This window comes from Chenopodium album, chromosome 10 (assembly GCF_948465745.1).
Source record: "Chenopodium album chromosome 10, dcCheAlbu1.1, whole genome shotgun sequence".
NCBI lineage: Eukaryota > Viridiplantae > Streptophyta > Magnoliopsida > Caryophyllales > Amaranthaceae > Chenopodium > Chenopodium album.
Genome location: NC_137843.1, coordinates 39,636,482 through 39,654,726, shown reverse-complemented (window position 1 = coordinate 39,654,726; position 18,245 = coordinate 39,636,482). Strand labels below are relative to the sequence as shown.

The 18,245-nt window shown below is 34.8% G+C and overlaps 1 protein-coding gene across 2 annotated transcripts in view; it reads right to left on the bottom strand.

Annotated features, from left to right (window-relative positions):
- Positions 1 to 17,805, bottom strand: part of LOC145562432 (DExH-box ATP-dependent RNA helicase DExH7, chloroplastic-like) — a 41,674-nt gene extending 23,869 nt beyond the window's left edge. For both annotated transcript variants that reach the window (XM_081622707.1, XM_081622708.1), the window contains exons 1-14: positions 17,426 to 17,805; positions 16,280 to 16,379; positions 15,948 to 16,138; positions 13,527 to 13,580; positions 12,723 to 12,867; positions 12,293 to 12,639; positions 11,582 to 11,800; positions 6,328 to 6,439; positions 6,074 to 6,250; positions 5,228 to 5,307; positions 4,926 to 5,048; positions 4,685 to 4,771; positions 3,753 to 3,853; positions 585 to 642 (exon numbers count right to left, since the gene is read on the bottom strand). In XM_081622707.1, coding sequence (XP_081478833.1) covers positions 585 to 642; positions 3,753 to 3,853; positions 4,685 to 4,771; positions 4,926 to 5,048; positions 5,228 to 5,307; positions 6,074 to 6,250; positions 6,328 to 6,439; positions 11,582 to 11,800; positions 12,293 to 12,639; positions 12,723 to 12,867; positions 13,527 to 13,580; positions 15,948 to 16,138; positions 16,280 to 16,379; positions 17,426 to 17,725 — 2,094 coding nt within the window. In that variant the 5' untranslated portion in view covers positions 17,726 to 17,805. The remainder of the gene's footprint in view (positions 1 to 584; positions 643 to 3,752; positions 3,854 to 4,684; positions 4,772 to 4,925; positions 5,049 to 5,227; positions 5,308 to 6,073; positions 6,251 to 6,327; positions 6,440 to 11,581; positions 11,801 to 12,292; positions 12,640 to 12,722; positions 12,868 to 13,526; positions 13,581 to 15,947; positions 16,139 to 16,279; positions 16,380 to 17,425) is intronic.
- Positions 17,806 to 18,245: the final 440 nt, after the last annotated feature.

Here is an 18,245-nt window from a genome sequence, read left to right as displayed (position 1 = left end):
ACTATTGCTTGTAATGGCGATTTATTTTAAACAGCTTCAGAGGTTCAGTTGCAAAACTTTTTGGCTGCTTCAACTCTAAGGTGCTGCTGTGAAATGTGCAAAGTTTCTAGGTAGCTTACCCTGATATTAGGCAAGTAGAAAAGACCACATGACAATGATAAAATAAAGAGACTTAATAGACAGTTTGCCTATCCTACTGCTTACTCCAACATAAATCACTTGTGGAGAAAGAAGACTGTTTGCATTTCCAGCACACATGAAGACTTGCTAAGCAGATTGAGCCATTATATTAGAAATTTAGACCATAATGCTAAAATCAGGCATGCAAAAAGGTGTTTATCTCACTTGTTTGCCTTGCCATAGGCAGTTTGTCTCACCCTGGATATGTGAGGAAGTGTTGGAAATAATTTTTCCTTGGTGCTAATGGTACATTCTCAAAAGCACTTAATACCCAGTCATAATATGAAATAGAGGAATCAACTAAAAATGTGAGACAAACAAAAATATTTTTAAATTCACCATAAGGTCATGCTATAAAATTATAAGTTTTATGCAGATAACATGTATATTAGTAACCCCCATACCGCAATTTGCCGTAAAAGAATACCAGTTGTACAGAAAAGGAGTTTGGTTTGATCATTCCTGCGGGAAATGAAATGAACAATAAAATAAAATAAAAAAAATAGGATCGACAATATATGGAATTAAAAAAAAAAAATTTAAACAATTATAAACAATAAGTTACTCTAGAACACAAATTACTGCAAATCCAGTAAAAGTAGGGGATGATAGATACATCCATTCAAAAAAATTGTAGTGTTGACCTTTTTAAGAATTTTCAAATATATTGCAACATACCATTTGAAGAAATTTCATGCAGTAAATACCCAGTATACCCTTACTAATATTCCCAAGTTTTAACTCGCTTGGATTTTCTATGTAGTTCACGTGATTAATGTGGTCCTCTCTTTCACCCTTATCTCACTTTGTTAATTCTTGTGCATCCCTCCACACCTCTCCTTTCCCTCAATGTTGCAATATTTTGAACATGGGAAATTTATAAATATAAACATGAAATGAAAGTTGGAGGACTCAAGAAGATAGAATAGACCTATGCAAATTTTTTATATCTACCGGGAACAGAAGCGCAGCTGCACAAACTAGTATATTGTTACATCTTTACATGGCGAACATACTAACTCTGAAGTGAATGACATTACTAAAATTTGTTCCCTAAAAAGAAACTTTTGAACAGCATTCAGATCAATAGAACTGCCGCCTTATGACAATTATTTTCTTTTAAATCTGTACTTAGCAAATAAGAAAGGAAAGGAAGGGGAGGGAAAGAGGAGGAAGGGAAGGGAAAAGAAAGGGAGGGGGAGGTGAGCTCCATTGTCCCTCCCTCTCTCCAATTATGGAGGGATTATGCTTATTACAGAAAGAGGGAAAATGGATCCCTCCTCTCCTTCCCCTTCCTTCCCCCAATCCTTTACCCAAACAAGAGAGTTTGTCCCCCTCAGCCCCTCCCTTTATTTCCCCTTCTTTTCCTTCCATCTTCTTTTATCCAAACAAAGTATTCTTAGCAAAAGTCCACAAATCAACTCTATTTTAAAACACAAAAGACCATTTTCTGTGAAAGAAAACCTTCATCAAACTTTCATACATCCTCTACATGTGACCTTAAGAACCAGGGTAAGATCCTCTGCACTTTAATGTAAGTAGGAATAATTGACTGTTAATTTTAGACAATAAACCCGGAAAAAAATTTTGAAACACTTTCACACTTGTAAAAGAGTTGAGGTGCAAAAGAAATCAATGATTTCTGAATTCTAACATACTCCTGTTGGGAAAAAAGGGTGCACATCATATGGACAAAGTTGTCTGAATAAAAAAAATTAAAAAAAAAGGGTTAAAAACAGGTTAAAAAAAAGTTTTCTAATAACTGCAAAGTCAAGTAACTCCTACAAATCCACCTACCCTAGTCATAAGAAGATTAAACATACTCTGAAGTGGACTGAAAAGAGCTTACTAATCTAGTTCTAATTAAATCCGCCACATAATTTCCATAAAAGCCTTGTGCCACAAACTAATACTAGGCCCCATCACAGCAGCTCCAAAACAAATCAATGATTTCTGAATTTCTAACATACTCCTATTGGGAAAAAAGGGTGCACATCATATGGACAAAGTTGTCTGAATAAAAAAAATTAAAAAAAAAGGGTTAAAAACAGGTTAAAAAAAAGTTTTCTAATAACTGCAAAATCAAGTAACTCCTACAAATCCACCTACCCTAGTCATAAGAAGATTAAACATACTCTGAAGTGGACTGAAAAGAGCTTACTAATCTAGTTCTAATTAAATCCACCACATAATTTCCATAAAAGCCTTGTGCCACAAACTAATACTAGGCCCCATCACAGCAGCTCCAAAACAATGAAGGGCCAACTGGCCAATCAAAAGTCCTATTACATAAAGCAACGAACTTTGTCCAATAGTTATTACCTGATGCATACAAAGTACATATAGCAGAAAAAATCTTGCCTGACATGGTGCACAATAATATTATTGTGAACCCGAGGTTTATACGCACGCAACTGACATTATATGGAACATAGTGACTCTAATTTTAACATAGTAACCTTATTTTTAACATAGTAACCTTTATTAAAACTTGTGTGACATTTAATATTATTGTGAACCTGAAGTAGGACTTTATGTTAAACATACGTATCCTAATTTTAACATAGTAACCATTATTATTTATATTGACTAATATATATATATATATATATATATATATATATATATATATATATATATATATATATATATATATATATAAAATAATAAAAATAAAATAAAAATAAAAAACCACACACCTTCTTATAACCTTTATAATATCACAATACTTTTATTTTAACATAATAACCATTATTTTAATATAGTGGCCTTTTTTTTAATTAATAAAATAACCATAGTGTCTCTGACATTAGTGGTCCACAATACATTAGTGTGGACCAGGTCCATTTAAGAGTTTGAACATATAGCAAGATTAGATGAGGATAATGGGAAAAGATTACTCTGCTGTCCATACAACCTCCAAGCATTATCCTTAGATGGCAACTAATAACATGAATTCAACCTTCATTGTATATAATTGAATACTTCAATTTGAACATAGTCATTATTCATAAGCTTAGTTCACGGCCATATAGTTCACCTCATAAGTTATAAGATGGCTCTACGTTATTTGTACACTTCATAGAACTTCTACCAGGTCAAACAGTCAAACATCGGTTTAGGATCTCAACAATTTATTTTGTACCAAATATACTCAATTAATCAGAAATTAGCAGAACACTTGGACTAGTATCTTCATTTTTCTATGTTAAAACATTCAAGATAGAAGAATGATTATAAATTACTCCCTCATGATGTTCCTGTTTGGAATCTTTGACTTTTAAAAATAAGAGGAAATCTTCTAAATTTCTCTCAATCAATAAGAACAAATATAGGCATGTGGGATCTAGTTTGATTCGTCTCAATGAGTACATTATTAATATCTAACTTTTATAACTTTTGTTAATGTGAGATTAAACATATTTGCGGTCAAAGATGGGTAAAAACTTGCATCGATTTACGTAAACAAGAAAATCATTCTGAAACTTGCATCGATTACTTTGGAAAATCGAAAGAAACATTTATAGGTATTAGCCCTAAGAAATCTATGCGAAAGAAAGGGAAACGGGAACCTTGCACTATCTAGCCGAACTTGGTAACCAACTAATGATCCATTTACACCAGGTGCAGGTTCACATCTCTCATCGGCCACCCTTTCAGCAACAGAAACAGCCTGAAATAAAACACAAACAACAAATTTTATAAACAGCAATGATGCATCATACGTTACCCCACACTAGTTACAAAAGGTTATAATAAAGCAATAAATCTAATCCTAAACAAACTTTAGTATCCCAATCAAAATCAAGATTTTTGAGTTAAACAAGGCTAGAGAAAATCTGTGCTCTCGATAGGGCTGTTTGGCTGGAAGTAATTTGGAAAGAGAAAGGTAAATTAACCATTAATTCTGTAAGTGTGTGTTTGGTCAGTGTTTTTTCCATTTTCCATTACACTCATTTTAATCTTTGGAGTTCCCACAACTATAAAATTCTTCATTCCCACCTCCCCTCCGGAATTTGAACACCAACCACCACTCCTAACCGCCGAGTGCCACTAGCCATCAAGAAACACCACCTTAGCCATCAAAATTCCCATAAACACCTACAAGAGAAGTCTCCCAACAACTAACACCACTATATATCAACCCAACCACAAATTTAGGCCCTACTTACATTTCATAACATTATAAGTTTAGTTTATACGTTAAAAGTTACCAGTTATCCGCAACGGATTATACATTATAAGAAGGGTGACCAAAATTAAAATTTTATTCAAAAGTCTAATGCTGTTTGGTCAGATTGTCTGACCCAAGAATTCTTTTCTTAGGGAACACGGATTTTATTAAAGGAGGCACTTGGGGGTGCTATAAAAACACCCGATTGTTTCCCGTCATGGTAAAGAACTTCCCAAGAAAAGGGTGCCAACCAAAAATGCAAGAAAATATGGCTTAGATTCTCCTCAGCACCACAATACAAGACACTCATTATAGGAGACAGGCACGTACTGCTATTCTCCGTGGCTGTGTACATACAATGTTGCAATGCCCACCACGACCAGCCACAATCATTTCATCCAGTATATATTGTGGAACCTACAATTATACCAGATAGGTTAAAATTATCATGCTGATAAGACATAAAATAACCAGCAGATTCATACATCAAGATGTGTCAGCTTATGAGAGAAGGATATGAGGATTCACTGAAATTCTTAAACAATATGCCAGAAGTATCAGCTTCAGTTACCTGAGTTGTCTTCCCAGATCCTGTTTCCCCACAAACAACGACGACATTGTTTTGCTTCAACGATCGCAATATCTCATCTTTTGTTTTAGCTATAGGAAGTGCATTTCTGGCTTCCAACATGCTCTGCAAGAAAAGAGCAAAGAGCTTATCATGCTTAGTAAACTGAGGACGCAATATAATTACAAGCTCATATAGCACATAATTAAATTAGTCATCAGTTGACATATATATATATATATATATATATATATATATATATATATATATATATATATATATATATATATATAAAAGACACAAACCTTGTATCTTGGTGACTTCTGTTTGTTTTCAAGTTCTTGTCTTAAGAAGAAACTTTCCTTTTCTTTCAAAGGGTTATTGCCTGCAAAATACATTAACCAACCCAATAACTGTAAATAGAAATCGTTGCAGACTGCTTTAAGATACAAATGAGGTAATATTGACCTTCACAAATAAATGAAATATAAAAGAATTTTCTGAGGAAGGGGAATACATATTCAATCCATTATTTGGGGTTAGACTGTTTATAGTCCTTAGAGATGTACACATGTTAAATCTCAAAAAGTACTTTTGGGTATAGTTATGATGGAATTCAATTTTTTAGTTTACTACACAACAGTCTGACATCCCAGCTAGTTCAAATATGAATTTGACATAAACAGAAGTCAGATCTTCCCTGCTGGTTGAAAATCATATTATAATGTTATGTTTCAGTTTCACAATGTTACCTTAAGACTGCTATCAACCACACAAGCATATAAGTGGAATTCAGTCCAAGAACCTTTACCCAATATGAGTTAAATGTGGATTTAGTTGTTTATGTTTTCTCAAAGCACCTTTTAAACATAAATTCTTGTATATCATTAACTCAAGATGATTTGTAAAATTGACTTTTACCATGGGATATACAAGATGCTGCTTCTAGTAGACTCCCTACAGCTTCTACAGACCTACACTATACATTTTCTTTCTTATGGCTTGTGTTTGTAGAGTTTTGAGGATGGCTTTGGTTCTGCTGCTTAAATTTTTAAATACATCATCTGAAGCTATTTTTAATCTTGTAATGAGCATCAACAATAATGCAAATTAATCAGAGTGGCTACCAATTACACATAAAGTTCACATACTCTGAAGACTTGCAGCAGCAAATTGTTCATCAAACATATCAGAAACCTTGTTCTGACTGGAATTATCACAAACATCGGCTGAACTAATCCCTACTGAAGAATCCGCATTTAACAATGATTCCACAAAACCAGCCCTTCGATCTTCCATAGAGTCTTCAATCACGTCTGACAAATCCCCTGATAGCACAAGCCTTTGAGAAATATAATGACGCATAGAACTATCATCAGTACATTTTAAAGTTCACAACACTTACCTTCCTCCCATTTTACAACCAGCGAAGCATATGGCTCTGTAATCAGAAACCGAACAGGTATATCAGGAAACAAGCGGCAAAGGGAAAAAGCAGCTACTCTATTCTGCGCTTCCTGGAACAATAAAAGAGACACTGCTCAACTCATACGCTAGTTGAGTTCTCTGATGATTGAATCTGAATCTTGTTTACTACTTTACTACAAAGATTAGGCATAAAACACAATATAAATCTAATGTCAAGAATGCAAGTGTGAACATATACAAGTACATATAGGAGACTTTTTCAAAAAGCTCAAGGTGTGCCATGTAAATTATCTAGTCCAAAACTATAAACCCTTTATGATGAAATATTGCTTTACAGGTAATAACAATTAATATAGATCCTCTGTACTTTTAATAAGATTACTGTCATCCAAATCTATAGCAAATTACTTGAAGATGAACATATCCTCACTCTTCACAAATCACTTATGATAAATGTGAAACCCCACCCCCCCCCCCCGGCACGATAAATGTGAACCCCTCCTGGCCTTATTGTCTGGTTGCTTGTTACTTATATAGGTTTGTGTGATCAACTCACTATACTTATAGATCCATTGAAAACTGATTCATATTTAAACAGACCAAGCAGTAGTAACGCAAAGTCATGTCGTTAAGAAAATTCAAGGGCGAGTTGTATCTATCGTCAGCTTGACATTTCAGACACCTGTCCTTCTGGTAAATCCCATGTTGAAACACAATAGCACTTGTTTCTCAGTTTCCCTTCTACTCTGATCTCTGGAACTCTACTTATGCTACTGATTGGGTAGGTTTCAATAACCTCCATCACTCTTTAACTGAGTTTTTTTTGCACTTTGAAAATTAGTTCAGTTTGCAATATTTCTAATATAGTACTCTTTTTATGGAGTACATGGAAAACTAGAATTAATATCATATTTAAAAATAGTAACATCAATAATTAATAGACACATCAGAAGTTTTTCTGCATGTAAGAAATGGTAACCTATGTCGGTATGTCCCTTCTCAATTCTATGGATTCTAGATCTACTTTGACTCCTATTTTCCCCACACAAACTCTTAAAAAATTGGGTGTAAATATTGTACACCAAAGGTACAATTACCCTAATATACTCAACAGTAACCATGATATAAAGATAAAAGTTAGCTATGTCTACATATAATATTACTCTCTTTGCAAGAAATTTGCACAGTAAAAATTATTTCTAATGCATCAAAATAACCATACTACCTATTATAAATTTTATCCTTAAGAAAAAACCTTCCAAGTTATAATACGGAGTAAAAGATTATAACATATTATAGTTACCCTAAACCAGGTTTAAAGTTATCCCAAACTGGTTAAAAGTTACCCTAAACTGACTGATGTAAAGTACAATTGATGTAACCTAGTGTACCCTACAGTTCTTGCCCCCCCCCCCCCCCCCAAGGCTATAAATTCAAATTTTGTCCGCTAGTCTCCTCCTACTTGTTATTGTAAACTTAATTTTGACAATTTTTTTGTTCATAATGCTGCAAGAATAGTTATTAGGGATCATTTGGGGAACCATATAGCCAACGGAGCTTATAGCTTTTTACTGAAAAGATCATCACACTTCGTCATGGTCTTCCGTTAGCCCATTCTCGTATTATTCCAATTTTTTTTAGAAAAAATTGAAAAGACTAAAACTAATCCCACCTTTAGCAATTTTGCTCAAAACAATCCCACCTTTACCCCCAATCTGCTCAAAACAGTCCCTTGACCGGTTTATTAAGTTGGTATCCGGTTGAAAAAGGTGACTTGCCATGTGTCACATTTTAATTGGTCTTTTTTTACAATTGAAAAACAATAAAAATAAAAAATTAACATTCCCCTTCCCCGATCTCCACCAAGTAGCACGCCCCTCTTCCTTTCCGGAGCAGCCTCCATTCCCCGCCAAACAACCTCCACTCCTTGCCAAAACAACAACCCCCACTCCCTGCCGAACAGCAGCCAACCTTCTCTTTCCCGCAAATTCTATGGTGGAGGTAGGTTTCGGGGTGGGGTGGGGTGGGGTGGGGTTGGGACAGGGAGTGACGGAATGGTTGAGTTAAGAGGTGGTGTGGATTTTTCAGAGGAGGTGGTTTCTGCGTGAGTGAGGGTTTTGGGGTGGGGTTTTGGTTTAGTGGTGGGGGTGGGTTTCCGGTTCAGGGGTGGGTTCGGGGTGGGGATTGGGTGGAATTAGGGGTCTCAGAGTGGGGGTAAGTTCGGTTCAAGGGTGGGGTCAGTTTGCTTCAGGGTGTTGGGAGTTTGGGATGGAGCCTTGGGGTTAGGATCTTGGGGTGGTGATGTGATGGTCATCAAGGTTGTTATTAAGGAGGGGTGTGTTGCCATGGAAGAGGGAGCTGAGGTGGGACGAGAGAAATTAAAGGAAAGAAAAAATTGAGAATATGGGTGTAAAAGGTGGGATTATTTTGAGCAGAAGTGTCAAAGGTGAGACTATTCATTTCAACTTTTCCTTTTTTTTAATCGAGGGTGATAATCTAACAATAATTAATTACACAACAATTTCAGTTGGAAGCTTAATTTGCTAATGGATGACATTAATAATTCTATAGTCGTTAGCATAAGAAATCGGCAATAGATTATGATATTATGTAGCTTCCTTTGGTTACTAAATAGCTTTAATAAGAACTGGGGAACAATAGGGAACAATATTCCCGTGAACCACTCAGTACTAAATCATGCTTAAAAAAACAAAAACAAAAACAAAAAAAAAAAAAAAAAAAAAAAGTCCATAACATTTAAAGGCAAAAGCATTGAACCTACACCGCAAGAAGCCCCAAGATGCAAACAACAAAAGTCCTATAGAATCTTATGATTTCCTGCGAGCCACATAATTCACAAAACAGCCGAGCAATTAATTAATTAATCATATTGGTATATAAAGTTAGCACCCTTGTGATATATTGGTATAAAAATTATCGTCGGCGACAGATTGGTATAAAAGTTAGCAAGTGGCAACAAATTAGTATAAAAGTTAACTAGTGATGACATATTGATATAAAAAGTTATAAAGTGGCGACATATTGGTATAAAAGTTAGTGACGACATTTAACCCTTTTTTCTATCTATCCAGAATAAGCGCATATTGTACACATCATTATTCTTAAATGTTTTTCTTTACTCTTCTTTAAATATTTATTGAATATTTCTTGGACTCAATTGAAAAAAAAAAGGCCAAAGAATAAAAAAAAGAAGGGAAAAAAAAAAAAGAAAACAAAGAATAATATAGGAAAATTCAAGATCATGCATACGAATTATAAGTTTTGAATTACATCAAGCTAATAGTGTATGAATAAATTTGCTCCCATTTTCTTAAAAAATTAGAAATTACAAGTCATTTTCAACTTGTTTTGAGATTAAATCCAAGGAATTTCTCTTTCCTTTCAATTTTGAGATTTTAAAACGTTTACTCGTACAATTTTTTTTGTTATTATATTTCGATAATCTTAGGTGTATGGACATGGACGGATGAAGTATTTCACATTAAATAAGTATTAACAAAAACAACAAATACACAATATTGAAAAAGTTGAACTAAAATAAAATTAAAGTGATGCGTTAAGAAAAAAATGGTTTAAATGTTAACTGTTAAGAAAAATTGCCACCATTAATCCCAACTTTGCCTCATCCGCCAATATTAATCCCAACTTCAGTATATTCACTATCACTCCCAACTTTATACCCTATTAATTTTTATCACCCCCAACCGGTCATCCAACCTAATATTACAGTTTACAAGACACGTGTAAGCGTGTGATTAGCTTAAAAAATTAAAATTAAAAAATAAATAAATAAAGTTTAAAAATAAATTAAATTAAATTAATAAATCTAAAAAAAAAACACCTTCTCTCTCCTCCCTCCTCCCCCTTCCCTCTCCGCCCTCTATGGTTCCCCACCACAGCAACCACCAGTAATCCATGACGCCAGCACTACCTCCCCTTCCCCCACCTCCGTATCACCGCCTCCCTGCCCACCTCCCCGCTTCCCTTTCCCTGCGCACTTCACGCACTCAATAGACCGGCTGCAACTCCATCAACAACAGCCCGCTGCCACCATGACCAGCCAACCCCTTCCCCCCCTAGCGCCGGTGCCGGTGCTTCCTCAACCACTTCCCCTTTCCTCTTCGATCACCACGCAAACCAGCCAAAATCCCCAAAATCCTAACCCCTAAATCCAAAACCATAACCCTAACATTCAAAACCATTGGCAAACCAGTGACGAAATTAGCCACGAAATCGGCCGATTTAGTGTTGAAATCAACCATTCAGCCCCAAAACCCACCGATTTTTGTCGTTTGTGGCCAATTTTGGTGGTCGTTTTTGGGGGAAGGGGTTATTTTGGGTGGGAAAACTACCGTTTAAGGCTGGGTAAGTTTTGCGGTAGTCATGCGTGCGTAAGGTGGGGCAAGTGTGCGGTAGCCGAGCAGCGACGACACGTGACCAGACAGGGCGGTGGCCGGCGCTCCAGGGGAAGGAGGTTGGCTAGGCGTGATTTTTTTTTTTTTATATTTTAACCAATCAGGTTGTGACATGTGTACAAGTAAACCTAAATCAGCAAGGTTTAAGGCTTCAGCCGATTTCAAGTCACTTGGAGGTGATAAAAATTAATAGGGTATAAAGTTGGGAGTGATAGGGAATAAACTGAAGTTGGGATTAATATTGGCGGATGAGATAAAGTTGGGATTAATGGTGGCAATTTTTCCTAACTTTTATACCAACTTATCGCAACTTGATAACTTTTTTACCAATTTTTCGCAACTTGTTAATTTTATACCAATTTGTGGTCGGTAATAATTTTTATATCAATGTGTCGCTAACGTGCTAACTTTTATACCAATGTGGTCAATTGGCCTAAAAGAGTCATCAAGCCACTTTTAAGAGTCTTCCTCTCCTTTATTTCCTATGGCCAACATAAGTTAATCTAGAGATACACCAATATGGAAGAAAACACCCAAAACTACTTTTCTTTCCTCAAGGATAAGAAAAATGCAAAGTCCAAAACATCCTACTTTATCAAATTTTCAATGCCAAGGTAGGTAGCAAGTATATGATCCTAACAAGAAGGTCCACACTCAAAAGTGCATTGAAGAAAACTGAATAAAGATGATGGTCTATAAAACACATATCATTCAATAATAAGGAGCTTGTTCTTCATCGTGAACGTCAAATATATTATGCAGTCACAGACTTAAAAAAGGGACTAAAGTCAGTACCTCAGCAGATTCAAAAGTTTCATTTTGTCCAGGGAGCTGCAGTGTCATCAAACCACCAGCTTTTCGGCTCTTACCCCTCCCAGTAGATTTACGCAAAACACTAACACTATAATTAAAACCACTTCCTTTTTTACCCAATTTGTCAAATTTTGGAGGGTCCCAACCTGATCTTTGGCACAATTGATGAAGAACAGCTTTAGGAATCCTAGGTGGATCACCCTGTAATATGTAAATTATATAGTCATATAACAATCATACAGGCGATAAAGCTGTAATGAAAAACACGAGTTAGAGGACGCACTGAAATATAACGAAGATAAATATTTTATTATGCATTGAAATTTATAAGTGAATCAAAGATCAACACTACAAGTAAATGTTTCCTACTCTTTCTTTCTCCTATATCTTGCTGTACAATGTACTTAGCAGAAAAATCAGCACTGTATTAATCTGTACTTTACTTTATTTTCCTTTTCACTTTCTTAAGTCAAGAAGTAGATTAAATTAATACTGTGATAACCTCTGTTACATTATTAATGTTAGACAAAAGAACATTTACTACCAGAAGAAAGGCAGATACAAATGGGATTGCAGTCCAGCAAAGTCATGCTTGAAGAAGAAAAAAAGCATTACATCAAAAGTAACAAACCAGGAAATAACCACGAGCATGATGAGCTGAAGCCTAAAGAACAATATCTGTTGTCAAAGTACCTTTTTCCAGATGCCCTCCAATTTTTCCAAGTCTTTACTAGTTGGTAATCCTCTTGTTCTTGCTTTGTTTTGTTTCATCACGATTTCAGGAGTTAAGGCCGCATTACTTGAGTCACCTTCCATGAAAATGTTGCAAAGCTCAATATCTTCTGATTCCTCTTGTAGAGGTTCCACCTCGTTAAAAGGAATGTTTTGTACTGTTGCCTCATCCCTGGAGCAATGCTCCATCCCCACTTTATCAATTACTGAATCAGCCATTGCTTCTATATTAGAATTGCCCTCCATGTTGTATACAGAACAAGGTGCCTCCATTTTAGCAATATCAGACATAAACATATTCAATTCCCCTGGTTCAAAAATACAAGTCTTCTTAGATTGAATCATACTTGTCTAAAAACCCTGACAGGAATTTCATATAATCAAGATCAACCTAAATCAGAAATCTCCTGCTTAAGCAGGCGGATTTTATTGCTAGCTGCTTCTTGGCTTTTTTTGTCCTTTTTCTCCTTAGCAAAAAAAGCTTCCAAACGTGCGGATTGGTACTCCTCAATAATTGTATCATATGACCTAGGTTCCTGTAACAGACATTGTTGTCATCATTTTTTAAAGCATTAGTAAGTATAACGTTATTGTCATCATTTTTCAAAGCATTAGTAAGTTAGTAACTATGGCATTGTCGTCATCATTTATTAAAACATTAGAACTACTGCTAATGCTAGTCAGAAATAAATTTTAATCATATTCAAATGCATCACAATTCACAACTAGATATCTAAACAAAAAGAGTTATAATTCTCTTCCATTGCATGGGATGTTTAATTTCTGTATTTAAAATAAAAATAATAAAAATAAAAATAAAAAAAAATAACAACAATGACATAACAACAATCCTAGACATTTCCTCTGTTCTTATAATATTGCAACATTTACCTCTATAGGAAGTTTCACAAAATTGTAACACACATTTAGGAAAACGAGTATCTATTTTTGCACTGCAAACACCCAGGTCACCCTTGCTAGTTGTTACTTTAGTTAATGCTTGCAATCACATAAACAAGTTTGTAATTTGCCTTTATCTTTCTTCCTTTTTTCCCACTACCTAAAATCTTATGCACTTCCCCTTATGTTACGATACTAGAGGAACAAAGGCAGTATAAAAGATAATGAAGCTCTCCTTATCAGCCTAAACTACTAAGGTATAGAACTTTAGATGATGGCAAAACAATGTTAATACCTTTTTGCAAGAATCTTCATCTGACAGCATATCTTCCCAATTCTTGGTTTCTATCTGCAAAAGCAATTAAAAACATTCAGATGCAAGAAAAAAATATGGATAACTATTAATCCTTCAACTCATTACTAATATATTAAAAGTTGTTTGCCCAGCTAAACCTGCAACGTGAGGCCATTTACGTTTCACTGGCCCATCCTCTACATAGATTACCACATGATATTCATAAAATTACCTTACATTCATCGACAAATAACAAGGGGTGCCTACCAAAGCTTGAATCCTCCAAATATTTACGCATCTACCAATAGCACAACTACAAAAGGGAATTTAAAAGGAAGTGTTTTCCTGATATTTTATTAGGAAATGGTAAAACAAAAATAGTTTGTGCTCCCAACACCACCAACATCTTCCCATCTTCCTCGAAATCCACTCTCTTAGTATTCTCTAAGCACTCCCTAATCTGTCATCTTTATCACCATTTCTCATCTTGTCAACAATTATTCCCTCCAACTTTGAACCCCAATCAATATAATGCTCATAAATGTCCACATACAAAAAAATATATATAACAAGAATAACAGAAAGTTTTACCTTAGGCAAGAAAAAGTACCAATCACAAGAAAGATGAAGCAAGCAATAGACCAGAAGTTGACCAAAATTAAAGAAAATAAAGGGACGGAACTAAATATGTCAAAGATTGACCCAACCCAAAAAACCGAACCATTTTTTGGATTTTGAACACATCTTATCAACCTGAAACCCATTTTAACCTGAACACATTTAACCCGCACAAAAGCAAATCAAAACGAGTTGGGGCTAGGTTACCCGTTGGGTTACAAGGCTTTTTTTTTGTATAAATATCAAGTAAGCAGTAACTTAAACAGGAAAATGCAAATCCTATTTTATACTATTGAAGTTAATCGCCTCCCATTTCTTTCATTCTTACTCATCTCTAACTGGACTTCCTCGGTTGCCAGAAATGACTCCAAAATGAAGAGTTGCACAACCGGCGTTAATCCAAGAAAAGTTGCTTAAAAGTTGGAAATTGACAGCCTTTGTTGCTTAACAGTTGAAATAATAAGGCGCAAACAATCTTTGAAATGTCTAAATTTTATAATATTAGGCGAAAAAATTAAATAATACAAATACTTATGAACCCAATGGGTTAACTCGAACCAAACTTTGGGTTAGGGTCTTTTATGTTTCAACGCATAACCCGACCCAAAATAACCCGTAACCCGAGATAACTTTACCCTAACTCATCTGACCAACCAATTGACAGGTCCACCAGACACAAAACTTAATACTCCATTAGCATGAAAGAAAGCTAAATACACCACTCGCTTTGACAAAGTAGCTGAAGAAAATTCTCAACCATGGACATTCTTACCATTTGTCTTCAACGGAAACCTTTCACCTTTCTAGCCGATATATATTGTAAATGACCTCAAATATAGAAGGGTTCATTAAATGTATACCAACCAAACCAAATAAGCTATATCAAAACAAACAAATATTTTGATACGAAAAATATTATACTTTAACTACAAATAGACTAACCACAAAGTACAAGAGGACAAAGAGTCCCCACCAAGAGACAAATTGAAAGAATTACAAAGTAATTTGGGAATAGTGTTATTTGGAAAGCCCTTGGTGCCTTAGCACATTATGAAACAAACAAAGTTACTTTATCATATAATAGATCATGTGAGATATCAACACCATTAAAAATACAGCCATTTCGCTCCAGCCAGACACACCAAATAAAAACAACCTTCATAAAAATATTGTCACATGACAATGCAAAACAAATAATAACATGTGCTCACTAGAAAAACATAAAGTGCATTCCTAAGGGAATAGCCTAGTATGATCGAATTTATGTATTGAGATTCCCCAAACTAGTAACTAAGACAAAAGCTTTTACCCACTTCAGAACCTTAGCCTAGCAAATACATGTTTTAAGAGAGCAAAAATGGGAAGGGAATTAAAAAATACAGAAAAATCAAACTAAAATTGCTCTTTTAGTATAGAAACTTCAATTTGTGGAGAAGAAAAAGTAAGGCATTGCAAAACCAGGTTGCATACACTTGACTTCCTCGATCAAGGGAAATTAGGAGATCATTACAGTTGTGATTATGTGAAAAATATACAGGTACAATTGGTTCAGAGAGAGAGAATGTTAACAATTGTATAAGCTCCAAAGAATGCACAAGCACAATAATAATTTTTAAAACAAAAACATATAAAAATTTCCGGTTTTTGATGCCATTTTAGAAAACCTATTATGTTTCAAGCCAAGTGGAGCTTATCATATTAAATAAAGAGTTAAATTGGGGGCAGCGTGGTCTTTTCACTACATTTCTTTATACTCCCAGATTTTAAAATGACAAATATACAAAAAAGATGGCAAGAGTATACCTCTTCCTCTTTTTCCATGTATTGACGAATCCAATCAGCTTGAGATGGCTCATGTAAAGCTAAGGAGTCATCATCGTGACGGCCTCTAGTTATGACAGAAAATCCATGCACTTCATCGTCAGACCTTGTTGTTGTATCAGCTGGGGGATTCCAATTTTCTTGTGCAGTAGACACCACACCAATCGACCCTCCTAAAACAAGGTAGACAAAGACATTATATATATTTCAAATTCGAACACCAACTCAGGGTTTCCACACTATAAACATGTTATACGGTATTTAGAACAGTATTTTGTAAACATCATGATGTGAATGTTGTTTAAGATAGCCACCTGCATGCATGGATAATCCATCACGGAATTTAACAGGTAGTTCAGTCCGGGATAAATTTAAGCATAACCAGTCCAACGCAACTTCAAAAGTTGCACCATCCTACAAAGGTCAAAATCAAAGCAAAACAAACTTAATTAGCAACTTTAAAAGGAACACTTTTTAATACAGCATTTGAAAGGGAAGTATAAGCAAAGTTAGCACTAGCAAGTGCATGCTTTAAACAATTACATCAAACATATTATAACGCCTCCTATACATTCTTCATATTGTCCACACGTAGTTCACACTTCACACCAGTCATTTGAAATGGATAAGGTCATGTTCATCATATTCCACGCTTGTGACGTACACATAGCAAAGGGTAATATTAACAGAGAAAGCAAGGCAACATAAAACTCATTGGTAACATTGTGGTCTAAAGACTTCAAATTTATTAACAGCAAGGTGACAGATTTGGTCTTGCCTCACAGAGAAAAAAAAATGATTGCAGTAATTTTGTGATTCTCCAAGCTATAAAGAAAATTATAATCATGTTAAATACTGAAAAAAACGGCTTTTAGCCAAATGAAGTTCACTGAGGCTTCGTTTGCTTGAAGGGAAACAATTTTCAGAAAAATGATTCATATCCTTCATATTTAGCTCAGTTTCTCCACCTCACAATGAATTTTTCAAACGATCTCATACAAATATTAATCATTAAAACACGAATCCAAAAACTATTAATAATAATAATAAGTAATCTTCCATGAAGTTATATTATTAAAAATAATAACAACAAATAAATAAATATATTAAAAAAAAAAAAAACCCTTTAATTCGAGTATGCTTGACAAATTCTTTACTTCAAAGTAGTTCTTAAATAAAGCATTGTAAGTTGTTTCCTTCATCACTATGATAAATTAACAATCAATAACAATGTAGTATGTACTCCATATCAGCCTCTCAAGATCAAACAATCAAATACAATTAACATCAAAATCCAATTCATCATAGATACAAAACTAATTTAAAACAAAACAATTACACTAATTCGACTTCAAAACAAAAATTGACATGCTAAATCAAATTGATCAACTAAAATAATAGTGATAAAAAAAAATTAAAAAAAATTAAAAAAAAAAAAAAAAGGTAATTAAATAAACTACCTTAAGCGAAGAGAGAGCACGTTCAATCTGATCATCAGAGAATCCTTCGCAAGAGAGATTCTCGTAAATTGATTTGAGCTTCTTGGTTTTCTGTGCTTTGGAGAGAGAAGACGACTGTGATTCTTCGAACGTCGGGCGGACGGTGGCAGCGTCGCTGCTATTGTTGAGCAACAAGCGGCGCAACCTCTGCTCATTCTCCGCCGATAACTGCAGCTTTGGGCCTCCTGCTGGTGTTGAAGAATTATTCTTTTGCTGCTGCTGCTTTTGTTTCTGCAGCTGTTGTTTCTTCTTTGGAGCCATTTTCCCCTTCGCAAGGGAGGGGGGCTGGCTGCGGATTTTGTTAAAGACAACTAAAGCTCACATTCCGTCATTCACTTGATTTTTTCCTGTGTTGACCCATGTCACATGACATTTTTATTAAGAAAATAATTTGTAGCACGAGCGATATCCCGGATTTCATTTAAGTACAAATAAAAAAATTTAGGGAAATTCTCTTTGGTAAACCTCTATTTTTTATTATTCTCTTTGGTAAATTGTGAAAAAACTTATTATCTTTGGTAGACTATATTTTAAAACATTAATTCATTGGTAAGATTAATGATTGTAATTAGGGATTATTTAACCATGGTTAACTGTTTTAATAAAAAAATGACCGTGCTGCCTAAAATACCCTCCCCCTCATTTAATTTTGCCCAACCACATATGTTTAATCAGATTAATTTTGGAGGGGAGGGTTCTGAATTTTTTCATTCATTTCACCTTCGAAATTCTTCATCTTCATTCATTTCACCTTCAAAATTCTTCATCCTCACAAAGTACT